At 38.7% G+C, this 27987-nt stretch overlaps 1 protein-coding gene across 4 annotated transcripts; it reads left to right on the top strand.

Annotated features, from left to right (window-relative positions):
- The first annotated feature begins 1079 nt into the window (after positions 1-1079).
- On the top strand, positions 1080-27987 carry LOC100695216 (beta-1,4 N-acetylgalactosaminyltransferase 2). Of its 4 annotated transcripts, XM_019358272.1 has the most exons (13): positions 1087-1229; positions 1414-1435; positions 2092-2219; positions 2616-2759; positions 3906-4012; positions 4395-4432; positions 4819-4885; positions 8712-8825; positions 9132-9218; positions 13013-13194; positions 13548-13691; positions 25832-26060; positions 26148-27987. In XM_019358272.1, exons 3-13 carry the CDS (start codon positions 2092-2094, stop codon positions 26339-26341), a joined length of 1434 nt encoding a protein of 477 aa, XP_019213817.1. In that variant the 5' UTR covers positions 1087-1229; positions 1414-1435; the 3' UTR covers positions 26342-27987. The 4 variants fall into 4 exon arrangements, with proteins under 4 accessions (XP_005468640.1, XP_005468641.1, XP_019213818.1 ...); XM_005468583.3 differs by lacking the exon at positions 1414-1435 and having other exon boundaries at positions 1080-1229; XM_005468584.3 differs by lacking the exons at positions 1414-1435; positions 2616-2759 and having other exon boundaries at positions 1080-1229.

Genomic DNA, 27987 nt, shown 5'->3' with positions numbered 1-27987 from the left:
AAAAACACGGCCTTCTCTGAGCTCATCACAATAAAGCATTTAACCAGAAATTGTCCTCCAGAATGGGTAAAGACAAATATCTCAGCTTAAAGTTAGGGCATTCACATGAATAGAATCACACCCCCAATTATAGATACTGAAAAGGACTGCCCACATAATCCAGGAGTAAAACATTATAACAATAGCCTACATGAAGTATTAAACTTTTTGTGTCTTGTGTACTTTTGCAACGTTTTTCTTTTTGCAGCGTTTTTCTTTTTGCAGGTGTTTTTCTTTTTGCAGGTGTTTTTCTTTTTGCAGCGTTTTTCTTTTTGCAGGTGTCTTTCTTTTTGCAAGTGTTTTTCTTTTTGCAAGTGTTTTTCTTTTTGCAGGTGTTTTTCTTTTTGCAGCGTTTTTCTTTTTGCAAGTGTTTTCTGAAGTTGCAGTCCGTTTGCCTCTCAGGGCCACCGTAATACTGTAAAGCATGTGAAACAACAGTATGTGAAAAAACTCTTGTTTTTTCCTTTAGTGAAATTCATTTCGATAAAAGCCTTTCAGACAAAAGGTGATGCAGTTTCTAGACGTGGTTTTCACATCTTTATTGATGTACCAGACAGTTTTTCTTTTTACGAAACCTTTAGTGGTACATGTGGTAGATATGCAGTATGTTGTTCTGAAAAACAGAGTTGTGGTTGCAGCGTCATCAAGCACTTTGGCTTTTCTGTGTTGCATGCAGATGAAACAGAAAATGTCACTAAAATGTGTTGCACACTTTGAATTCATTTTTTCCTCATGCATGAAGACATGAAAGAAATTATATGTTACATTCATATGTGAATCAAGGAACTTGCTATTTATGTAATATTGTGAGGATTATTAATGTCTGATAACAAAGTGTTTTATGAAGTTACATGCATTGCAATATGAATTTTTATGAGATATCCAGAATCTTTGATGCAGTTGTTAATATATATTATAAGCACATAAGTTTATTAGCTGATAAAATCAGTCATAGCAGTGTTAAGCTGCTCAAGGTTTCCACCCCCACCAGACTGTTTTTCGTTAACTACTTTAAAGAAGGACACCCCCTCAGTCACTGTACACAAGTGCTCAGCCACTCAACTCTCAAGAGTTTTGTTTGGGTTTTTTTTTTTTTTAATTTACGGCTGTTTGATTTTGTGGCTCCTTAATCTCTTGGATATTTATGCTGAATAAATGAGATAAGAGTGGAACTTTAGAAGGAAGAAATGGTAAGACATGGATCATTTCTATACTGTAGCCAGTGGTTAAATATCATTAGTTTTTGTTCATTCTGTTACCATTAACACAATAACAAAATTTCAATGACATATAACATAAATAAACTTATAATGTAAATGTTAATTCAGTTAATTATGATATTAATTATAATGTTAATTTATTTTCATCTCTTAGATGACTACTCCTGATTTCACAAGTAAAATATATAGTGTCATTTTATTTTATTTAGGCCAAAAAGTATACTAATAAGAGTTTTGTTGTAGATATCATCCACGTGGAAGTTAACACTAAAAGGAAAAGGAAAGAATTTGTGCAGACAATTGCAGACGATTATATATTATATTTGATTTGATTCATATTTTCTTCAGTGCCACATACCAACATAATGGAGGGCCTTTTAGTGACACTATACAAATTTGATACATCAAGGAAAAAGAAGAAAGTCGTTTTTTTGTGCTGTGAATATTTATTGTATAAATGTAATGTAAGTGAAAAATTTCTGGATTATTAGATGTTCGAGCATTGTCTCAGATTTCAGTGTGCAAAAAAATGCTTTTAAACTTGGTTGATGGACCATTTTTTAAGAATATGTGTATTTTTTAAAAGTATTTGATATATGAAGCAATCGCCCTTTTCTCCGAACTTTGTACTGCAAAACTTTTAGGTAAACCAATTCCATATGTATTTGCATATGCATTACATTAGCTGCATCTTTATTATGAAAATAAATAGAAATAATCCTGCCACCTGACAGCTGTTGGGGGCAGGAGTATTAGAACTGCCATCTTTGCCCTTAGGTCCTTTGCTAGCAAACTGTCTACAACGTGAGTTTGTGTGTGTGTATGTCTGCAGATGTCATTGAGTAGCACAAGGCTCCGGCTGGTGGCTGTTACTCTGATCATCCTAACGGCATTCTATGTCATACATTTCTCTAACTTTCATGGAAATCTGTTCAAGTTTTCCAGCACAACAAAACTAAGGTAATAACAATTGTGTACATATGTATGTGTGTAGAAACCCCTCCTCTTGTATATTTGGCAGTGTTTGAAAATGTTTTCATTAAATTGTTTTTATCTTTCTGTTTCAAGTTTCAAATCCTTAACACACACCACACACACACGTAGAGTGCTTTGTATGACCACTTTGTGTTTTTTTATTGTTGACCAGAGGTGAAACTACATTTTATTTGAGGAACGTTGGTATACTGCTATCCAGACGAAGCAACAGTCTTGTTACGCTTAATGCATCATGAAAATACTTTTTAGGCTAGTCTCCCACATTCCCATAAGAATTGAACACTACTTGATTTAAATGACAATGTGATATGGAAGAGAATTCTGACCCTTTAGGAGCTCTGTATTTCCTCTGTTCTTCAGGTCATTTTCTCCTAGCAACTTTTCATTGGGTCATCAATGTATCTGCCCTAAAGGCTCAGAACTTCTTAAAGATTATATACCCGAGGATCAATACGAAGAGCTTGTTAAACGGCGAGTTAAGGAGCTCCAACAGTACAAAACCAGGTAGAGGCTGGATGAATGAATGCTGTGTACTTTAACAGTAATGCAATGGCATTTGCAACTGAACATAATCAATTGGCATCTTTGTAAACTGTAATTAATGTAGACACGTTTGGCATTTTTTGATATTATAATCATTGGGTCCAGTAAGATAAGGTAAGTTGGTTTCTTAATCAAAAAATAAGAAAGGATTGGGTAACCAATTTTTACTGATCAGCCTTGGCTATGTCAAGTCAGTCCAACAGCAAGCACTGTGCTGTCCTCTACTTACCGTCATGTTGTACATACATTGAATATCCGAACCAATGAATGTGGAAACCATAAACAAATACACCATTTATTGTCCCCGACCCATTTTTGGTTTTTATAACTAACTCTTACCAAAATAAACATAAACACAAAATTAATTTATTAGGCAATTTACCATGTTCCTATTGAGATGCTCTGTTCTATAAGTCTCTTTATATTTTGGCTATGCAAATCCCCTAATTGTTTCAGATGTATTCAAATGCTCTATTGCTGCTCTGTCCTTGTTGTATTGAATATATGTAAAAAGTAGTGCTGTCAGTGTTAATTTGCATTTAGAGACGTGTTGGGTGCCCGTGTAACCAAACATGTTTTATGTGTCTGTACTACTTAGCTACATTGTGTGCGGAACAATACAACTCACCTCTCGTATGGCTACAGCAGACTGGCAGCGATTATTGCAGCCAGCCTCACCTAACCAGCCACACCGAGACGGGAGGGGGGGCGCTGTTTCCCCATTACACTGACATTTGTGGCAAGTGGAATAATAACGCATAAACACTGTTACACCCGGATGCATAATATGCTGATGATTTGTCACCTAGCGTAAAATAATATGCTTTGGGAATGAGAACGTATTGCACTTCAACACCAGAGTTGCTTCGCTTGGTGCAGTCAGCAGAATTCCATCCAGTGCGTGGGGCTGCATGGCGTCAATGTGTTTTCGGGGTTAGCTCGTTAACGCGTTGACGCCGTGCACCCCGATGCACGCGCTAACTTGCTAACGGAGATTTGCCACATTAATGGGGCTATGGCCTTAACGTCATTTTAACGAGATTAACACTGACAGCGCTAGTAAAAAGGTGATACCTGTTTGTTACCCACATTTCATCTCTTCATCAGGATGGCGTCTGAACTATCCAGACTGCTGTTTGCTTCGCCTAACTCTCCTCTGCAGTATCCTATTCAAGGTTATATAGTACGGCCTTTGACCTCTACTCTCATACCAGGTATACCAAGCCTAATATATGCACAATTGTTTACCAGTGGTCAGTGTTGTTGTATATGTGCTGTATATTCCTTTCCACTATTAGAAAAATGGTGAATAAATGTTGATCTGAGTCTAAATTTGGTGGTATTTCTCAGATTAATAAGTAAACTTTAATACCTCTGATTTAGAGTCATTAGTGAGTCAAATTAACATGCAATTGTTGGTATTTTCCATGTATAATTACATTTAAAACATAATTAAAAGATAATTAACCAAGAATGATAATGGCAGGTTTTGAGGAATTCATGTTGATCAATTATGTTTCAAAAACGTGTCTGTTATAAAGTCATGGAGTCTTTCCATAGAAGGACAGTGTTGAAGTAATGTAAATTTAATTTCAGGTTTAGGGCTGCATGCAGAAAACAGAAGCAGCTACAAGGTTGGTGTGATATCCCAGATCAGATCGGCGGACAATTCTCCCTCAAATCTATTAATATGAATTGTACAGGTTGGCTGGATCATACAAGACGCTTCCTGAACATATACATTTCAAACATTAAACAGTACGGGCCCTGATTCTCTGATTTTCTGATCAATGTGTGGGGCTGACTTTCATTCAGCTTTAGGATAAATGAAAGAAAAAAAACAAACATTACTTATGGTCTGATGTACAGTATAAAATAGTATCTTTCTTTCCATCTTCAATAGGTATTTCAGTGTTACACTGACACAGCATTATAATTTCATACACAGTTTATTTTTTTTGTAGACGACTATATAATATTCTGAGTGCTCTTTAAATTTATTCAGGCCTTTCTTTTGTAGGTATCTTTAAGTGTGTCTAAAGGCATCCTGACCACAAATATTACACCTGAACAGACGATCATCAAAAGTGAGATTCCAATTTATATACAAACTGATAACAAATAAACAGAAAGAAAATGTTAATAGACCCTGGATCCTATAAATCAGTAAATAAGTGGCTATATTGTAGTGAGTACTTTTGTTGGATTGGTTTTTGGACCACATGCCAGATTAGCAGGAAGGGTCAGAACTTTCAAGGCAAATAGAGAAGAAAAACAATCTCTTACAAATATGAAATATATAACATTTACAACAGTCATGTCATGGGCTGGGTCTGGGACCCCGCATTTTCTGTTCATTTTGCATCACTGACATGTACTGTTGAAGACGTGCTAAGTTCTTGTTGTTTCTATCATTAGTTAGGATTTGAGTTGCTTTGTATTTTGACATTCTTTTACGTTAAGTCATCTAGTTATCTTAAAGTTCCTTAGTTGCTCAGTCTTTAGTCCTTGTTTATCTACATCCTGTTGTGTCGTCACCCCTTATGTTGCAGTCTCCCTTGTTCATGTTATCAAGTCAGTATTGTCTGCCTCCTGTCTTATTTTGAAAGAGTCTGGTGTTCTTTGTTCATTGTATTTAGTTTCACTTCCCCTGTCTGTGGTCGCAAATTTTGAAGCCATCCTGCTAACCTTCTCCCACCAACAATGTGGAGATCCAATCCTTTTAGATCCAATTAAAATCAAGACACTCAAAAAGATGCTCTGTAAAAGAGTAGAATTCTTGGAACAGAGTTTAATACACTGAATCATATGAACAGCAGGAAAAATACAAACAGACATTTAGCAAGAGAGTTACATAGCAGAAAAGCAAAGCAAAAACCCCGGGGTGTACAGCCTTAAGCACAGACAACAGAGCAACACAAAGACGGACAGGAAGCAGCAGCAGGAGGAAAAAAGCTCTGGGGGTGTCCTCTGGTCCCCTAATATAGGGACCAGTATCCCCGCCCCCTGCTGCTGGGTAATTTTCCCACACGCCCAACACAGCTGCAGGGGTCAGGTAGCGGCCAAGGTCTTGGCCAAAGGCCAGTCAGGACTCTGAGTACCCCTTGCTCTGGCTTATCACAATAGGTCATGACACGGTCAAAGGTCACACATTAATCCTAATTATTAAATCTTATACAGCAAGTGGCACAATCTTATAACATATAATACATAGGTTACATGCTTTCTCATATATAAAAACACTTCAGTGTAGGTTCAAAGTGTGTGTGTGTGTATGTGTGTGTGTGTGTGTGTGGCTATATCGTATGATATTTTATTGTGATGTGTTCAGGATCTGGATCTCTATTACAATGTTACTGTTTTGGTTGTGCTGCATTAAAGACATTAAATTAATTAATTATTAAGTAAATTATTCAAGAGAACTCTCCCCTTACATTAACTGCCCTGTTACTGTACCAACTTAATAAACCTCGGTGAAGCAAAAATGTCTTGTGCTTAAGACTCTACATGAAAGTTAAAATATATATGTTCAGTGCAGATAGATATATAGTGTATATAGTTACATAGTTATACATATCAAACAAAAATCCACCACATGTCCCGTTATTAGGTTCATGTGTGTCAGGTGTTTCCCCATGTGATTCCACTTCCCCTGATCCCCCTTGTGTGTTTAGTCTTTGTATTCCATTGTCCATTCCATTGTTCCATTGTCTTGTCTTTGTCAGAACGTCTGTGTCACCACGTCTAGTCATAGCACTCATAGTAGTCACAGTCATCATAGAAATCATAGTTACAATAGTCATCTTAATTAGTCACAGTTATCTTGTTTAGTTTTCCCAGTGAAGGTAGCAGTTTAGTTTGTCGCCCCATTTGCCTCGCATTATTTTGTGTTTATGTTTATCAGCCAAAATAAAATGGCTCGCTTTTGGTTTAACTCTCCGCTCCATCTCCTTCTGTGTCCAAACCTGGGTCCTCATTCTCACTCTCGCACAATCAGCTGAGGTGGATCTAAAGAAATTTTCTTAGGGTGGCACGAGGGTGTTAGGATGCCTGGGTCAGGCCTGGAGGCTGATGGCCCAAGAGCCCAGAAAACAGTTCAGGGGGCCGTGCATGACGGCAATGACGTCCAGTCATCGGTCTGGAAAGTGGCCGGACAGGACGCGCAGGACGAGCAGGCCGGGGTGAGGCTGAAGCCTCGGAGGCCTCAGCCTCGCCCGGTCCAGTCCGGCCACTTTCCAGGCGTACGTCTTTCCAGGCGTACGTCTCTGTTCCCTCTGTAGTGCCTGTCTGTGTCTGTAAGTTCAGTCTGTGTTATGTTTCCTGTTTTACTTTGAAAGTCCGTGTCTCATGTAAATGTGTCTGATTGTGCTTCCTTTGTCTCGTTAGGCCTGATTTGCCCCAGCTGTGTTTCCCTCCTGTTACTCATTCCCTGATTGCTCCCTCTGTGTATTTAAGCCCTGTGTAGTTCTCTGTGTCTGTGTCGTGATCTACCCTCTTCTTGCTGTGTGTTCTGGCTGAGTAAGTTTATTTGCAAGTTTGTTACCTTTTGAGTTCACGGTTTGCCATCGAGTGTCTGCACTTTGGGTCCTCCTACTACCACTCCTGCCTGCACACAGCCTTCACATAACAGAGGGTGGCAGAGAAATCAAATAGGGTGGCAAAATCAAAGCTTTTTTTTTTTTTTCTCAAACACATGCAGATGGTTAGATACATACGCATAATTAAACATGTTAGTTTCTCATAAAATTCAGATAAAACGTGAATTTTGTTTTTTATGTACTGTATAGCCTGTATAATAAATAAATATGTAGCCCAATACTTATAAAATCCAGAAAACTGCACAACATGGGCAGTTCATTTCCAAACATGTCTATCTGAAGTTTAACTGTTTGTGTTTTGTTTTTGTTTTTTTTGTTAGAAAAAAATCTCATTTTTTACATGCTTAATTTACACAAAATGTCAGAAATCTGCACTGTCATGAACAAAAATTTAAACCAAATTTTTCATGATTTGCTGAGTTAACTCTCTGAGCTCCAAAATATTACTGGCTATTTTTTACTCTTTTTGATTCTAAATTTGTATTTCACCTTTAAATGGTTTCATTTTATTTTTTTTTCCTGCCTTGCTTGGTATTATTCTTTTAGCTCAACCTCACGCGTTTGAATTTGTTTTTTTCATTGACATACTGTATTAACACAACTGATCTGAAATCACAAAAAAACATAAAATCCTTTTCACACATTTTGTAAACTGCTACAACTATTTATCTAAAAATGTAGCCAATACACCTGGCATTTTTTTTTTTTTTTTAAATTTTGAACAACCATTTAAAAATACTACTATAACTAAAATGAGAGAACAATCAGGTGTCAAAATAAGATGCCCCACAAATTATTTTTGCCAGTAAAAAGAAATGTTTGTCCACCACAAGACGGAGAAGAACACCACAGGGATAAACCCTGCAGGCCTGACAACAGAATGTGTATCACTCCTCTGGTTTTCTACCTGGTGACAGTGTTTACATTGCAATCTGCCTTTATGACAGTCGTTAGTAACCTCACAGACACACAAAACAAAACGACTACACAACACACTAACTACACAACACACTAACTACACACTCCACTAACAATTTGTGTATTTTTCTCAGATTTACTATGAACTCACTGACTGCTTTTTAACTTTTTTTTTTCCTGAAAATGTGTCCCATCTGTAGTTAATTAAAAAATATAAGAAAGTATGATTTCAGCTAGGCAAACAGGCAAAATAAATAGACTTTTGTTTGAATTCATTTTTATATAGCCTATATAGCTTGTAGAGTGTACACTTTGTGTTATTTATTGACTTTAAAACTTAAACTATTACTCAAGTCATTTTAATGCTGTTGTGAAATTTTGTGACTTGAATTAACAGGATCTGGCAAGAACAAACTGATTATCGAGTCTCGCAGCCTGGTGACCCTCAACAACTTGCTAGCCAAAGTGTCCTATACCAGCACTGACTACCACATAAACACTGGAGACCTTGGTATGTGTTTAAGCAATGTTAAATGAGCTAGAAATGTGAAATTCTATATGAAAAAATTCATTACATAAAATAAAGTTTTGCATGAAATTTGATTGTTTCTGAATTCCGTGTGTCATGTCCAAGCAAAATAAGTGAAAGCAAAAGTGAAATTAGACAAAGTGTGTTACAGTTATGCAGTTTGTGTGCTGTTCTGAGGTTTATTGGCAACTCAGTGACTGTTTTGTTTGTTTTTTTTTTTTTTTTTCTCTTTATACAACAGTCTCCTATGCACCATATTTAATCTAAGCTTTTGTTTTCTTATTTTAGCCACTTTCCAGTTTGAAATGCATGAAGCTGTGTTTCCAATTGCCATCAAACAGCCTCGTGTACCAGTCCTGTATGACATGGGAACAGGTAGTTTGTTCTTCCTAGGAACTGAAAGTCATTCAGTAATTCCAAATCCTAAATCAAAAGCTTTGTCTCTGTGATGGTACCATGCATTGATTCCTGAAATCATGGCCAACTTAGACTGCCTTCCTACAATGAATGAAGTGATTTATTGAAATAGGTTTTAACTTAATTGTGTTTTCAAGGTTCCTCACTAGAGGTATACAGTTCTTTCAAAAAGTAGTTGCACCCTTCCTGAGTTCTTATTGAATATTTTTTTACGTATTTCTTACACTTAAATGTTGCAGATCATCAAATAAATCTTAACATTATTCACAAATAATCTGGGTAAATACAAAAGGCAATTCTGTAAATGTTGAGCTCTTTCATTATTGAAAAAAGTTATCCAGTCCCTTTTGGTGTTATTTGAAAAAGTAACTGCTCCTCATTGTTAAATTATGAATTGACTGTGATTGACCATTTTTTAATTTTGAAAAAAACCACTCCTAGGCCTGATTACTACCACACCTGCTGAATATAGGAATAACTTAAATAGAACATGGCTGTGTCCCAATTCAAGGGCTGCATCCTCCTGAGGCCGCATTTGAAGGTCGATTACATTACAGCGACGCGAAAAAGCATGTCCAAATTCAAATACTCCTCCAAATGCGGCTGACAAATGCGTCCTCCTTTTCCCCAGATATGAAGGATGGGGCGGGTATATCCTTCATGGCCCAACCTATCCCAGAATTCATAGTGCAGCCCAGCCAATTCCAGTTTCCAACAATGGCGGCAGCCACTTGGTTGAGGAGTGCGGCTGAAGTGTTTGAAATATTACTCTTTCTGGGTCACAAAATAAACTTTTAACATATTGTCAGGCGAGAATGTAGCTGTGTCAACATCTGCTCGGTTTATCAAGACATCACATATTTGCAAAAAGTGCTCTGACGTTTTCAGAGACGTCTGTTACCCACTAGCTAGGTGGTGGTGAAGGGATCAATAACAATTTAAAATCTATAATTCACAGTTTGATGATTTAAAGTCTCACACACAACCTGTCGAAAGGGGAGGGGGGCTGGGTGCTTTCAAATAGAGCACATTTCATTTATAATGTTGTAAATCCAAGCCCATTATGTATTCATGATTTGAACAAAAAAAAGAAGAAATACACCCTAGACAAAGCATATCTGTGAACTAAGGTGTACATTTATTAGGTTATGTTGTGGTGATCCTCAGGATGAGGGATGGGTGTTCATACTGGAGTGCAAAATTAAAACCAATGGAAGATGGACAAGAAAAGTTCAAAGCCATCAGGTGCTCAGTTTAGAAAAAAGAGAAAAGAAGAGGTGGAGAAACGAGAAAAAGATAGAGGTAAGCAGATGTGTCATTGGATAATGCCAGGTCATCCTGAAACAATCAGAATCAGAATCAGAATACTTTATTAATCCCTAAGGAAATTATGTGGGTTACAGTTGCTCCAAGAAGAAATACTAAAAGTAGTAACAGACTAAACTCCAAGCAATACGTTATGTTACAGATTTCACACATTTAAGAACTAGCACTAATATATACAGATCACTCAATTGTAAATATCAAGGATTAACAGAGGTGATTATAAATAAATATCAAGAAAATTGACAAGAATATTATAGAGTATAAAGGGCGTGTGTAAAAAGGGTGTAACTATTGCAGTGCTGCATGCCGAATATCCCTGGGCAAGATACTAACCCCATGTTGCTCTCCGATGCATCCATCTGAGTGTGAATGTGTGTGAATGGTAGATAGTAAGCACTTAACAGCTTAGAAAAAGTTCTTGTGTGACTGGGTGAATGAGTTAGTTGTATAAAGCACACGCTCCTGTGACTAGCCAGTACGTCATGGAGTGGAGGTGGATGTTGTCCAACATTATCTTTATCTTGGACAACATCCACCTCTCAGACACCACCCTAATGGCGTCCAGCTCCATCCCCACAACATTACTGGCCTTGTGGATCAGTTTATTTAGTCTGTTGGCATCTGTGACCCTCAACCTGCTGCCCCAGCATGCAACAGCATAGAGGATAGCACTGACCACAATAGAGACACAAAAAGACAGAGGTAGTGTTCGCCCAGGGCGCAAACAGGCTAGAACCACCACTGATCAGCCAGAAGGTCACTAAAATACCCACATCAATACTTACCTCCCACCCACTCCATGACGTACTGGCTACTCACTGAAGCACGTTCAGTGAGAGACTGGGATTAGCAAAAAGCACCACTGAATGACACAGGAAACATTCTTGCCTGTGGCCATCTCCCTGTACAACTCCTCCATCTAACACACTGTAAACACTGCAATAGTTACACCGTTTTAAAAAAGCTCTTTTCTACTCTATAATATTCTTGTCAATTTTCTTGATATTTATTTATAATCACCTCTGTTAAGTTTTGATATTTATAATTGAGTGATCTGTATATATTAGTGCTATTTCCTAAATGTGTGAAATCTGTAACATAATGTATTGTTTGGAGTTTAGTCTGTTACTGTTACTATTTTTAGAATTTCTTGGACCAACTGTAACCCACATAATTTCCTTAGGGATTAATAAAGTATTCTGAATATGATTCTGATTGTTTCAGGATACATGACCTGTCATTATCCAATGACACATCTGCTTACCTGTACCTTTTGCTCATTTCTCCTCCTCTTCTTTTCTCTTTTTTTTCTAAACTGAGCACCTGATGGCTTTGAACTTTTCTTGTCCATCTTCCATTGGTTTTAACTTTACACTCCAATATGAACATCCATCCCCCAACCAGAGGATCACCACAACATAACCTAATAGACCTACACCTTAGTTCACAGATATGCTTTGTCTAGGGTGTATTTCCAGGATTTCGCACAACCCAGGATTCAAATCATGAATACATAATGGGCTTGGATTTACAACATTATGAAGGAAATGTGCTCTATTTGGAAGCAGCCCCCTCCCCCCCTCCCCTTTTAAATCATCAAACTGTAAATTATAAATTTTCAATTGTTATTGATTCCTTTACCCCTAGTCCTGAAGTGTATATTTATTTTCTTACTCCTCTCATATTTATTGTTTGTTTACTTGCACTGCTGTAACTGGAGCCTCGTCGTCTCGTCTCTCTATATACTGGACTGTATGTAGCGGAGATGACAATAAAGTTTACTTTGACTTCAGCAGCAAGCAGGCGCACCGAGGGCTCTCGCGCTCACCTTATAGAATTTCGGGGAAAAAAATGATAAGTTCTTTATCATAATGTCTGGTGTTTTTGTGTTTGTTGGTTTGTTTTTATTTTGTTTTATTTTGCGAGTTGGTTATTAGATGCTGCTCCAGCTAGCCAGTGAATCCCCTGCCGCCCTGCCCTCTCCTCTCTGTGCCGCAAGCAGCCGGCGCACCTCGCAAACGAGGGCGCCCTTACTCCCAGCAAATGAGCAATAGAAAACCGACCGGTGCCTATGCCATCTCCAAAATGCGCTGGCTGATGTCGGGGCAGCATGAGTACGAGCCACTGTTTTTATTTGGGGGGGGTTTTTTGGAGATGCCCGTGATGCCCGCCCCACCACGATGCTACCCTGGGCAATCGCCCGTGTCGCCCCTATCAAAAACCGCTACTGCCTTTGACTAATATTAAATTTGTTTGAAGATCTGAAACATTTGATTGTAATAAATGGGGACAAATACTTTTCCATGGCACTATAGGTGAGTGAAGCATGCACATAGAGAAAAGTGTCAGAAGATAACTGATTCTATGCTGTAGCAGATTACCCTACTTTTTCTTGAAATAAGTCTTTGTTTGCTTCTGTCTCTCAGATATCAGCTCTCAAGTCACCATCACAACAAAAACTTTCCAGCGCTATAAACACTTAAGGGTGTTGCTGGACAGCATCCGGCAATTCTATAGCAACATAAAAATCATTGTTGCCGATGACAGCTTAGAAACGGAGCACATTACTGGAGAAAACATTCAACATTACATTATGCCTCCAGCACAGGTATAGACATACATTCTTATGGACTAAACTAACTAAACGGATATACAAAATTTAGAACATAGGTCACATTACTTTAATTCTTGAAATTTTCTGTAGAAAAAGTTATATAAAATCTGAGAAGAGTATATTTCAGATGCATTTAAAATGTTATTAGCTTAACTTGTGTTACTTAGATTAGCAGCAATTTAACATGATACAACTAACTACATGAAAAATAAATGGACTGCAGGCACATTTGGTCACCACCACAATTTAAGGAAAAATCTGAAATCAGAATTAGAACTCTTATTATTTGCAATCACCTTCAATGACTATTAGGACCATTAAGATATGAAAGATGTTTCCTTCCTCAGGGCTGGTTTGCAGGCAGAAATCTGGCTGTTTCCCAGGTAACCACCAAGTACTTCCTGTGGGTGGATGATGACTTTGTGCTTACAGAGAAGACGAAGATAGAGAACCTTGTGGAGGTGATGGAAGCGATGCCTGAACTTGACGTGGTGAGAATCAAATGGCTCGTGGTTTCTTTTTACCCTTTTAATGCACTGATTGGCGTTCTTATGGACTTTACTTTTTCCTTGACAATGATTTATCTGATCCAGTTACAACATTATCAAATTAATTTTGTTTTTTCCAAAATTTTGATGCATTTTTTTAGCTAAATCAGTTTTAATATACCATTCCAGAATTTCTAATAGTTAACAGATCTAAGCCTAAATCTTCTAATGCTATGCAAAAATTTCCATTGACAGAGATGGGGAATTGAGAAAGTAGGTTGTTATATATGCTTGTTTTTGGTTTCACAAAAAACAAACAAACTGTATACACACAGAATTACTGAATCGATGTCTTAATGCATTTAATGAAAATGTCACAGGGGCTATGGGGTCTTCTAGTGTTTTTCCACGTATAATATTCTAGCATATTACCACTACAAAAACTGTAACTTTGTGTAAGCAGTATTCCTAATTAATGGATAATATAATTAATACCCAGGAAAATCAATGTGCTGTCAACAGGGTTCAGTGTTGTAATACCAACTAATAATGATGAATATTTAGTTTCACTGTAGGAATCCAAATACATCAGTGCATTTGGGCGTAGGCTACAAGTCTACACTCATACACACTGTCTCAGATTTTCTCAGTGGTGAACAAGATATATGTTCAGTATATATATGTTGTTACTCCCTCCAAGTTGAAAAACGGACACAAGGCGTTCTTGATTTTCACTGGCATTTATTGCACACAGGTGCCACCAACGATGCCGTGAGAACTGTACAAACAACATAAAATAATTAATTTCCACAGTAAATTGTTCTCATAGAGAATAAACAATAAAGCACATTATTAAACAACATAAACACTCACAATTTGACCTTTACAAATTGTTAACAAATTACACGTGACTACCATAAACTCGCCAGTTCTGTCACAAACAAACATCTTATTTTTCTACCACGACATATAAAATACAAATTGCATACCTCATTGGCTGCATTAACTTGCAGGGGTTAATGAAAACGCATCTTGCAGTGTGCACTCCTTCCCACAGCTGGAAAACTTTGTTGCACGTGTCTACATAGCTCTTAGAGTGTGGCGTGTAACTGAAAATACTGTCAACCCCAAACAACAGACTGAACATTGGTTCCACCCTGGAAACATTCGGTAAACCCTTTAAATGTGTATTTTCAAACCAACAATGTATACATTAAATCTGATATGTTAAAATAAAGTATTTTTAACTTATTTATTATTACTTAAACCATGAAATTATCTTAAACTGCATAACTGCTGCTGACAGCAGCCACACTCCCACCAAATCACTGGTGATTTTCAAGTGAACCTCGTTGCAAAGGGAAAAATACATGTAGATAGTCTCTTGGGTCAAACAGGAGTTCTGAACTATTCAGCTTCAAGTAGGGTAACTGTTTTGTGGATGGGTCTCTCAAGATAGACTGGCTTATTAACTCTTTTTCCTTGGTCATCCAGTGCCCCATCACTGATTAGCAGCTCGAGTTTCCTAATGATTCCATCCTCACTAGGGTACACCTTGGTTACCTTGGCCAACTTCCACTCATTTCTGGGTAGACTATTATCCATCAGCATCACAATGTCATTGATCTTGGCATTTCTCTGTGTTTTGTACCATTTTCCTCTCTGCTGAAGATTCAGCAAGTATTCCCTTTTCCATCTGGTCCAAAATTCATTGGCCAGGTATTGCACCTTGCGCCATCTCTTGCGAATATAAAGGTCTGCCTTCACAAACTCACCAGGTGGTGGTAAAACCACTGAAGACTTCATGGTCAGGATGTGATTTGGCGTAAGAGGCTGTGGACCAGTGGGATCATTCAGCAGGTGAGTTATTAAGGGCCTACTATTTATGATTGCCATGACCTCATAAAGGTAGGCACGCAAAGATGAAGATTTCACTTCATTTGTGAGTTTCTTAGATGTCTGGAGATGAGGTCTCACTGACTTCATGACAATCTTGTGACTGCTTCCTATAGCATCACCATAGTCGACACATGGGCTAACACAACCGACTATGCTCCATCCAAGATCTGTCCTGTGAGCAAATGGCTTATTGTCTTTACCTGGGACAACCTCTCGGAGTAGCAAAGCCTGTGGACAGTTGTATCCTATGAGAAGCCCCACATCACACTCAATCAATGGAGCAATCTCCTCAGCAAGATGCTCTAGGTGTGGCCAAGCTCTTGCCGTTTTTGGTGTAGGAATGTGACTTAGATTGGCAGGGATGAACTCTCTTGAATAGGTTACAGGGAGAGAAATCTTCTTTGATGAATAGAAACCTCTCACCTGCAGTCCAACTAACCTTTGACTTGGGATAATTCCACACTTTCATCCAGAAATACAGAGTTTTAACTGCACAGCCTCCCCTTTCATTTCCAGAGCTTCTGCCTTGTCTTGCATAATGAATGTGGTGTCGCCTTGGTTGTCAAGTAGTGCATATACAAGAATTTCATTCTCTGGGTTACTTGATGTAGATAACCAAACTGGGACAACTGTAGAGGAGTACATGCTGTCCATGCCTTGCACTACTCTGTTTGATGTAGCTTCATTTGATGGTTCAGGAGTGTGTTTGCTCTCTGTTCTTTCCGTTGACTTAGCATATTTTGAGTTTTTCACACTCTCCCCATGCTCATCACTGCTTTTCTCTCTTCTGGTTGCTCTTTCGCGATCTTCATGTAAACATGTTGGGTGTTTTTCCTTACATGTTTCACAAAGACTCCTTCTTTTGCAGGTCCTTGAATGATGTCCTGGTTGTAAACATCCAAAGCACAACTTCTTTGTCTGGACAAATTTAAAACATTCTTCAACTGGTTTTTCCTTGAATTTCCAGCATGTCTGAATACCATGATTGCATTTTTCACAAAAGGTGCATCTCTTGCGTTCTGCATTCTCTTCCGAGTTGCTCACAAGCACCTTTGCACCAATGTTTCGTGCCTTTGTTGTCTTTATTTTTTCACCATCATTGGACTTCAGGGCATGAAGAGAAGTTACTGGATTGTAAGCTATTTTTGCTTCCTTTGTGATGAATTCCACAAACTGACTGAAAGTAGGAAACATATTACAAGTTTCTTCTATCTCAATCACCTTCCTATTCCAACTGGCCACCAGCCAATCTGGCAGTTTTGTTAGAAGTTTTTGATTTTCATCACAGTCGTTCAATACTTCCAGACTCTTAATCTGGGACATTGCAGCCTGGCAGCCTCTAAGGAAGTCTGAAAAATCCCTCAGCTCAACGCTGTCTTTGGGTCCAATTTTGGGCCATGCTGCAAGCTTATCCTTGAAAGCTTTAGCTATCACAAATGAGCTTCCAAATCTTTCTTCCAGGATATCCCATGCTGAGTTGTAAGCTGTGTCCGTTCCTAATAGGAAATAACTTTCAATGGCCCTTTTTGCAGGTCCACCAACATATTTACGAAGGTAATAGACCTTTTCATTTACTGGAATGTTTTTCCTGCCTATTAGGGTTTGAAATGACATCTTCCAATCGTTGTATCTTAGTGGGTCTCCCATGAAGACAGACGGTTCAGGTGCTGGGAGACGGCTCACATTAATAGATTCTGCTATTGCTTCAGCGAGGACTGTGACATGATCTGTTTGGTATATCACGGGATGCTCACGTGAAATCCTTATAGCTTCTGGAGATCTATGTTGCTGAGCTGCATGGTTATGAAGTAACTCTGTTATTTCCTCATCTGAGCTTGCATCTTGTTCATAAACTTGGAGCCGTGCTTTTGCCGCACTTAGCTTCTTAACAGTCTGTAAGCGCTCTATTTGTCTGCGCTTCTCTTCCAGTGCTTTCTTTTTTGCCACATTTTCTTCCTCTTGTAATGCAATCCTCTTTCTATCTTCTTCTTCAAGGCTTTCAAGTTCTTGTTGTTCACATTCTATCTTCTGCAGGACCTTTAGTGCAGCTTGTGTGGCAGCCAGCTCTGCTACGGCCTCTTGTCTCTTAATGGAGGAAAGGCTTGACTTTCGTGACTTTATGCTGGAACTGCTTGCAGAGCTTGAACTTCTTTGAGAGCCCTTACTTGTGCCTTGAGAAGCTGAAGATGAAAACACTGAACTAGACTCAGGCCAGACTAAATCCTTTGTCTGAACATCTTCGTTATCTTTATTCTGAAGATAAGTGGTTGCATTTTCCAAGATTATTTTAGATACCGCGTCACAGGTGTCTACTCTACGACGGATCCCACTGTCTGGGGAAGCACATTTGCGCAAATCTTCATATGCATGTTTCACATCTGCTGATGCACAACTTAACTTGCACATCAAATCCTTCACAACCTCAACAGAGGGCGCTCCCTTTATCATTTTCTTAGCTTGCTTGGCGGTTGCTTTCCATTTATCATAAGTTGTAGTGAAACGATGCTGAAGTTTTTTTGACTTATCATGATGCAGTTCCTGAGCCTTTTCAGTAAGCTTTCGAGGTTTCTGACTTCTTCGTGGCTCCTCTTCACATGACTGCTGTACATTTGTGGCACTACTATCCTCAAATAGATCGCCATTCTTAGTTTCATATTCAGTCCTTTGATCCATTCTGCAATGTTTACTTATTACTTGGCACAAAATAAATTAAAATAAATTATAGCTATACCAGCCACATATGTAGCCACTAAAGCTGGTGGGTCTAAATGTCCCACCAGAAAGTTTTTTGAATTCGAGGGAGCTGGTGAATTCAATCTCGAATTCAAAGTGAATGTGGTGAATGCCCTCTTCTGTAACAAGTTTGTTTGACAGCTAATAGGCCGCCTTAAGGCACACTCACTGCTCAATAGGTGCCTGCTATTGTCCGGCCAGTCTATAGTGGAACACTAAGGACTTAAAAATCAGACGATGTGATTTTCTGGATTTTTTTTTTCTTATTTTGTCTCTCATAGTTGAGGTATACTATACTGAAAATTACAGGCCTCTGTCATCTTTTTAAGTGGGAGAATTGCACAATTGGTGGCTGACTGTATGCACCACTTCACACTGCACTCCCATCCTTATGTCTTAAATCTCATATTCCTTCCTGTTTTTCACTTCTGCTGCTTACGCATGAACACAGAATTAGAAAACTGAAACTCAACTCATTTCCTTTTTCTTGAACAATGCCATGAATGTTACTTAAACATTTTTGCAAGCACATTTGAGTATTTGAGAGCTCCAGCAGCATTATATTCGGTATTAGTATTAGCAAGAGGCCATTTTGCTCTCTTACATAGCTAAATTCAAACAAGTATATTTTATGAATATTAACCATACTAATGGTCATCGTGTGTAGAGATTACTCTATTGGTAAATTGGTACCTTTAGGAACAAAAATGAAAGTCTGTGAGGAGAAACTAAAACTCATTACCTTCATTTTTTAAAATTATATATATATATAAATAACAGTACAATAATCAAGAACCAGGGTGAGTAAAAGATACTTCTATGAAATTTGCAAATATTTGCATCACTTCTGTGGAATTACAGAAGTTAAAAGCTGAACACGCGCAACAGCAAGTGTGTAGTTGAAGTTGAAAGCAGATTACAGCAAGTTTCAGAGGATGTTGGGTCGAGCTGAGACAACCGCAGGCTTCAATGTCAGCTCCCACAGTGCTGTAGCATTCTCAAACCAGCCACTTCCTTAACCCTCTCACGCTATGAGGCTCACTGAGCTGTCAGCATGGCTATGCGTGCATATGTGTGTTTTCATGAAACCTTTAAACCACCAGCATTCTCTAACCGTAATGGTGGTTTCACAGCAGACTGATCAGTGAGCCTTATTCTCTGTTTTAGGAAGGCATTTGCATTTTCTTTCTTTTATTGGTGAGTTTTCTTCTCCTCTGGGTCTTTATACAGTTGAGTACAAAGAAGAAATTAATATTTTAAAAAGAGACAGAATACTTGTACAAAAAATAGAAAAGAACGTATTGTATAACATTCCAAACTGTATGAAACACCTGAACTGTGACCATACTCCCCCTTGTGGTGGCTAGTGAGTAATACACCACACTCTACAATTACTATTACAGGTTTTCATCCATCATTGTATGTATTAACAACCAACAAAGCCTTTCGCACACATTAATTTTTCTTTTTAAACTATAATATGGGGGGTAAAAAGGTTTTACCATACAAATTTAAGGACAAATGTGTGGCTGCCATCTGTAACTCCCAAGTCTGTTTCTGTTTATATCATTTCTGACCTGCATCATTTACGAAAGTCGCACAAACCAGGTTTTCTGCACTGTCACCTATTGCTCCCCAAAATACAATAACTTCATAAACGACTTCTCTGATTTTTTTTTTTTAGCTGGGATTATGCCCAATTGTGCTGTTAAGAGGGAATGTTATCGAGCAGAACACAGATGGAAAAAGGATAAACTGCAGGTGACATTACAAATTCTTAATGACTGCTGGTATCGCTACCATAACACTGTCAAAGAAGCAAAAAGGGAGTACTTTGCAAATATTATTTCTTCCAACAGTCATAACCCAGGTGTGTTATTTAACACCATTGACGCTTTTCCTAATACTCCACTGAATGTCTGTTTGGAAGTTTCTTCTAATATGTGCAGTAATTTTCTGAGCTTTTTTTATTTAAAAGGTCACCACCAGGGCTCTTATCACAGCTTCTGATTCTAACCCCTTTTTCTCTGTCCCCTGATTATCATCTGCAAAATGATGATAAGAAACATCAGGAAACTGCTGTATTATCAGGCCTAAATGAATGTATATTAAAAATAAACTAGGTCCCAGCACGGAGCCTTGAGGAACTCCACATAGCAGCTCTGTATATTCAAACTAAATCTGGTTTGCAGACACATTAAAACTCCTATCAGGTGTAGGAAGAAAACCACTCTAAAACAGAGCCAGACAACCCAACCAGATCTGTCTGTTTATCAGGATGGTATGATTAACTGTATTGAAAGCTGCAGAGGTCCAAGAAGACCAGGACTGTGTATTGTCCGGTGTCTCCTGACATCATAATATCATTGATAACTTTTAGTAGTGCTGTGTCAGTGGAATGCATTTCATGAAAACCAGACTGGAAATGGTCATAGATGTTGAGATTATCCAAATACGCTGTAAGGTGGACAGCAACAGCCTTCTCAAAAGGTTTTGATATAAAAGGGAGTTTTGGAAATGGAACAGTGTTGATGTAGTGTTGGATCCAGGGGAGGTTTATTTGAGCCTTGGTTCCACAATGGCATGTTTAAAAAAAGCAAACACCCCAGTCTGAAGAGAAACATTAAAAAGATTTACAACCCAAGGACCAATAGTATCACAGACGTTAATGAAAAACTGTCTGCTGTTGTGTGGTTGTTTAGCGGAGAGTGAGCTGCGAGCTGGAAAGCTGCAGCTGTAGCCTATGCGTGTAATAAAGAGATGCTGAAAAGCATGCAAACATCATGTCTGCCGTGGTATTGTTACAGTCTCCAAGAGACTTTCCCAGCTTGTGGTAATCTACAGTTCTCCTTAAATCTTCATTCAAATCCATTGGACTTTCCAACTGTTCCCAGAACTGTTCGGTCCAGTGACTGCTGTCAAACAAATCCTTTTTATGCTGACAAAGAGAAACTACCAGCTGACACACACACATCAGGTTTTTATTCTTGGTTAAAATGTGTCAGTGCTAGCACTAGCAAGAAGTTAATTGGCCTTGGTTATGGCAGGTTAAGACTCTACAGAACATTGTAGAACCACATATCAAAGGATTTAAGTGAATCTTTGTATATATTTGGATATGTGTAAATAATTCTGACCATCTGTGGATTAGAGAAAAATTAAAGTCAAACAAATTCTTTAGTTAAGTCATTAAGATTTAAGCTGTACAGTCATTCCACCCAGTTAAAACAACAGTGTGCAGAAATAATTAAAGGCTCAAAATTATTTTGGCATTTATTCCCAGGGTGGGTGTAGGTAAACATATAAAAACAAGTATAGGTACTGACATTTGTTAAATAAACTGTGTGTTCGATCAACTTTCAAATACATTTAATATCTACAAAAATGTGTCCAGTAAAGATGGTGAAGTTTATCCTCAGCTAATACTTCTGTTATTGCTGTTATTGTTAATAATCTAATTCCGTTATAGTACTCTCTTCTGTCAGGGCTGGCTCATTATATCTGTACTGCTCACTAATATTTCTATTGTGCTGTAAGCCTTTGGCTCTCCATATTCCTTCTCTTCTCCTTCCTACAGTGGCTTGCAAAAGTATTCGGCCCCCTTGAACTTTCCCACATTTTGTCACATTACAGCCACAAACATGAATCAATTTTATTGGAATTCCACGTGAAAGACCAATACGAAGTGGTGTACACGTGAGAAGTGGAACGAAAATCAGACATGATTCCAAACATTTTTTACAAATAAATAACTACAAAGTGGGGTGTGCGTAATTATTCAGCCCCCTTTGGTCTGAGTGCAGCCAGTTGCCCATAGACATTGCCTGATGAGTGCTAATGACTAAATAGAGTGCACCTGTGTGTAATCTAATGTCAGGACAAATACAGCTGCTCTGTGACGGCCTCAGAGGTTGTCTAAGAGAATATTGGGAGCAACAACACCATGAAGTCCAAAGAACACATCAGACTGGTCAGCGATAAAGTTATTGAGAAATTTAAAGCAGGCTTAGGCTACAAAAAGATTTCCCAAGCCTTGAACATCCCACGGAGCACTGTTCAAGCGATCATTCAGAAACGGAAGGAGTATGGCACAACTGTAAACCTACCAAGACAAGGCCGTCCACCTAAACTCACAGGCCGAACAAGGAGAGCGCTGATCAGAAATGCAGCCAAGACGCCCATGGTGACTCTGGACGAGCTGCAGAGATCTACTGCTCAGGTGGGGGAATCTGTCCATAGGACAACTATTAGTCGTGCACTGCACAAAGTTGGCCTTTATGGAAGAGTGGCATGAAGAAAGCCATTGTTAACAGAAATCCATAAGAAGTCCTGTTTGCAGTTTGCCACAAGCCATGTGGGGGACACAGCAAACATGTGGAAGAAGGTGCTCTGGTCAGATGAGACCAAAATGGAACTTTTTGGCCAAAATGCAAAACGCTATGTGTGGCGGAAAACTAACACTGTACATCACTCTGAACACACCATCCCCACTGTCAAATATGGTGGTGGCAGCATCATGCTCTGGGGGTGCTTCTCTTCAGCAGGGACAGGGAAGCTGGTCAGAGTTGATGGGAAGATGGATGGAGCCAAATACAGGGCAATCTTGGAAGAAAACCTCTTGGAGTCAAAAGACTGCAAAAGACTTGAGACTGGGGCGGAGGTTCACCTTCCAGCAGGACAACGAGCCTAAAGCCAGGGCAACAATGGTATGGTTTAAAACAAAACATATCCATGTGTTAGAATGGCCCAGTCAAAGTCCAGATCTAAATCCAATCGAGAATCTGTGGCAAGATCTGAAAACTGCTGTTCACAAACGCTGTCCATCTAATCTGACAGAGCTGGAGCTGTTTTGCAAAGAAGAATGGGCAAGGATTTCAGTCTCTAGATGTGCAAAGCTGGTAGAGACACATCCTAAAAGATTGGTAGCTGTAATTGCAGCAAAGGTGGTTCTACAAAGTATTGACTCGGGGCTGAATAATTACGCACACCCCACTTTTCAGTTATTTATTTGTAAAAAATGTTTGGAATCATGTATGATTTTCGTTCCACTTCTCACGTGTACACCACTTTGTATTGGTCTTTCATGTGGAATTCCAATAAAATTGATTCATGTTTGTGGCTGTAATGTGACAAAATGTGGAAAAGTTCAAGGGGGCCGAATACTTTTGCAAGCCACTGTAAGTAACTTTCTTCTAATGATATTATAGCACTAAGCTACCAGGTACTTTCAGATCATTGTGGATGTTGGTCTGCTTATCTATAGTTCCCACATGTGTTACATGTTTGTTCTATTTTATAAGATAAAATTCAGGGTATTTTCTCTACTAGCAAAGTAAAGCCAAGCAGAGATGTGATATCCTGGTGATGGCACTGACCTTTGTTTCTTCTGCAAAGTACTGTTCACATATGTTTCCCGGAGGTTTGGCTCTTAGGCCGAGTTTAAAGTGCATGTTTTTGTGCATTAATGTCTCTTCAAACCACCAGGCGGTTGAAGTGAGTAAACATGAAGAGATGGAGATGGATTACTGCTGTTCAAGTTGCTCGCCACTAAGCAGGCCAGAAGCAAAACCTCCATTTACATTTACACCAGAAGGAGACATTAGCTTTCTAGCAAGATGCCTTTGTGAGGCACCAGGTTGTCTTCAGTATTTTATTTGTTTCATTATTCTTTTTAACATAGTGAATGAAAGGCATCTATCAAGACCCTTTGAGACTAGGGATGCACCGATCCCGATACTGGTATCGGGTATCGGGGCCGATACTGTAAAATGTGTGCGTACTCGTACTCGTAAAAATCAACCGATACCATGAACCGATACTAATGTAGCCCGGATGGGAATTTGGGAGTAGATACTCATAATTCCCATGGACTTGAACGCCACATAAGGTGTTCACAGTTCACAGAAGAGAACGGCATGGAGAGATGCACGAGGTTAGCTGAACCAAAGTGAGAGACTCGGCTAGTTTTACTGAGGTTAACTAGCACAAAAGAGTGTGTGACTAGAAAGCTAACCGTGTGAGAGCTTCGCAACAGAGTGTGGGTGAAGTGACTTTTTGTTTCAACGGTCGCACCACCGTGGAAAACTGTGTTTCCAGCCATGACCGCCGAGGCTAAAGGCTAGCCCGGACTGCTTGGTTGCGCCACGGAGGCAGGACTGTCGGAGAGCTGGACAGTGACTGGCTAACGCGCTGTAGCAGAGACAGCATCGGGTCCGCAGGGAGTGGATTTAGTGTGGGACTGGTGAATGGCGACCTACCGAGCAACGGAACTGTAAGTCAGACTTTTGTGCTCTTACTGGGGAGAAGAGGATTTTTCTCCATCGTCCGGCGTGAGCAGCAAACAGGCCTGCAACAAGTGTGAATGTGAGTGTGTGTGGCGCCCATGTGTGAATATTGTATGTTTAGTGGATTTATATAACGTGTTTTGGAGTGTATATTAGTGAGTCACTTACCAAAAGGTGATAACATAAGTTGGGTTGTTTAATATAATTTGAAAGGGAATTATTTCATTTATACAGTGTATTTCATTTGGTTAAGGAATTGGAATATCATTTGAGTTTAAAAAAGGGATGCGTTGTACAGTATTTGTCTCTGCCCTTACGTTCAGTAAACGTTTCGTTTGTGTTAAAGAGTTGTCTGGGGTCGTTTCTTTACTACTGGTTAAGTTTAACTTGTGTGTGTGGTAGAAGTATCGGTTTTTGTACTCTGTATCGGCAAGTACTCAGATCCAAGTATCGGTATCGGATCGGTTTGAAAAAATTGGTATCGTTGCATCCCTATTTGAGACTTAAATCTGAGCCAAACATTAAGGCTGTTGTTAAGTTAAACACACACACACAAATTAGGTTTTCATTCTTGGTTAAAATTTGTAATTAACTTGATTTAGCTGAGGTTTGTTTTTGCTCCCCAGATATCTTGACTGACCCTTACTTCCTTTAAAGTCTCTCTTTATCATTCCACTTATGGGCTCTATATTTCTTGGTCTGTTTATTAACCCCCTTTAATGGTGCATTCTGAGTTGTTTTGCCTGCTTTTGAGCCTTTGCATTTAGGCCCTTTTGTCCTGCACACCATGGTAGTCCTGATAGCATAACGTCTCATATAGCTCATGGCTCGTGCTAAACAATGTCAAACAGGTTGGATTTGGTTTGGCTTAAAATTCCTAGAGAACCACACAATTTTGCATATATTTCTTGAGATAATATATATGTAATAATAATTATATTTTCATTCACTTGCTGGTAACTGTTAACATGAAAAACTATATTTATTAATGGTCTGAGAAAGAGAACAGGCTGTGTATTATGAAAATACCATGTTGTTTTTTCAAGATTGTATTAGACTTGGGGAATAATTACTTTTTCAGGGTTAAAATATGAATATAATACATAAAGGTTTTAGATAATTAATCATGACAGCAACCTTGGGGTTGTCATCAACAATAATATCTACATCAGAGTATTTATTAGACAAGATGTAGATTTGTTATGTAATGTTCTCTGTTCTTGTTAGGTTGGTGGGTCGGTGAAAGGGAATCAGTTTTACTTTGCTCTCATCTATGAGGAAGGAGAAGAAATTGAAGGTGGCTGCCTATACAGGAAATCTGGAGGGAAATTTCAATCACTTCCTGGTTACCCACAATGTTCTATGACCAGTGGAGTTGTCAACTTCTTCCTGGCTCGCACAGATGCCGTGCAGAGGGTGGGCTTTGACCCTAAGCTCCAGCGTACAGCACATTCAGGTAAGTCCAGACCTCATCAAAGTTTGAGCTCTAAGTGGCAATTAAAGTTTTTTACCTTATGGGGCAAATGTCTCTTTCTTTCTCCAGAGTTCTTTATGGATGGTCTGGGCACTTTGCTAGTTGCCACATGTGGTGATGTGTCCATTGACCATCAACTCACAACATCAGAAAATAAGAGTCCTTTGTACAACAAATTTAGATACCCTGGACAAGGTGATGTTGAGTTCAAACTGAAGCTTCACTTTTACAAAAATCATCTTAAATGCATTAAATATGGATAGAGTACCAAAAAAATGAGTGTCACTGGTTTTAGAACATTTTATGTTCCCTTTGTTTTGGATGTTGTTGCCACAATTAAAGAGAATTAAAAACAATGATACTCTGGTACTTACAGCTTTCTTTCACCATGTATGACAATTTGTAATTCTGTCATTTCGTTTAAGTGGTTAATTTGGATAACTATGTGAAAATTGTAATGTCACTTCCATTGTGTTAACAATTTTTTCAAAATTTTTAACACTGGTATTTTATTTATTGCTTTTATTTAAAATTTTGTTGTTTTATTGTCTGTGAAAATGTAAGTAACTGAACTCAGGGAGTACTGTTCGATGAAAGGGTGTCCATCGGGGCTCTCAAACTCGAGGCAGGGGGCCACTTCCTGCCCACTTCACCCCTACTTGTGGCCCATATATTGACGTGAAGAGTTATAATGCAATTTTTTTTCTTTTGCTTGGAGGATTTGTTTGTTGTTGAGTTCAATGTTAAAATCTTTAAAAAAAACTAATAATTATTTAGTATGAAGGCAATATGAGCAGAAAGTACAAACATGTTGAGGGATTGGCTGTGTTAGTTCAGTGAGAGTGTTATGTGTAAAGAAAACCATTTTCACTAGCAGTCAAAAACTATGTGTACACTTATGTCTGCGTTTTTATTTTCTTAAATACAAATACAATTATAGCAGAAGTGCTGCCATGTGTCTGGCCAGAAAGAGATTACAAATTTGTTTATTTGGTACTTCAGTGAAAGGCTTCAGTTAGTTAAGAGTGAGACGAAAAAAAACTGCGTTAAAGTCCTCTCTTTGTCTCTTCAGTATAAGCTTGGAAACAAGGGCCATTCAAGCATTTCCTGGAAATCATGTTGTTCCAGTTTATGATCTGTTTGATGGGAAAACGCATACGTGTGTGTGTGTGTGTGTGTGTATATATTGTTTGCCCCCTTCTTAAAAACTTAATTGATAAAGAACAATTAATTTGCAAAATAATTTTGAACTTACTCACATAATAATAATGGTTTAAAAAAAAAAAAAGAGAAAATGACTATTTATATTAAAACTCCAGTAGTGCAAAGAAACAATCTTTTTTTCTACTCGGACATCGCCTGGATCAAAAAGGTTCACTTCAGGTGTACAGGAACAAGAAGGTATCAGTGGGCAAGCGACGAAAATAGGATGGTGTTAGAATGTTGGAGCCAGGACTGCACTCCATGGCAGCACAAATGAACAAGCTGCTAGTCAACGAGAGACATCCAGAGTGGTTAATCTAAGGCTGGACAGTCCTAAACCTCAGAATGGAGCAGCTGTCAGCCACCTCCTGTAGATGGATGATATTAAGCTGTATGCCAAGCGTGAACGGGACATCGATTCACTGATCCAAACCACTAGGATATACAGTAATGACATCTGAATTTTGTTCGGACTGGAGAAATGTAGTCGAATGATAACAAAAAGAGGGAAGGGGAAGGTAATCAGAACTGAGGGGATCGAACTACCAGAAGGCAACATTGCAGACATAGAGAACAGCTACAAGTACTTGGGGATCCCACGTACCATGAAGAGGCCAGGAAAACTGCAACCACCAAGTACCTGCAGAGGGTCAGGCAAGTCTTGAGGAGTCAGCTGAACGGTAAGAACAAGATCTGTGCTATCAAC

Source organism: Oreochromis niloticus, linkage group LG4 (genome assembly GCF_001858045.2).
Source record: "Oreochromis niloticus isolate F11D_XX linkage group LG4, O_niloticus_UMD_NMBU, whole genome shotgun sequence".
In the NCBI taxonomy this organism is placed as follows: Eukaryota; Metazoa; Chordata; class Actinopteri; order Cichliformes; family Cichlidae; genus Oreochromis; species Oreochromis niloticus.
Note: the sequence above shows the minus strand (reverse complement) of the source record. Positions and strands in the feature narration are given on the sequence as shown.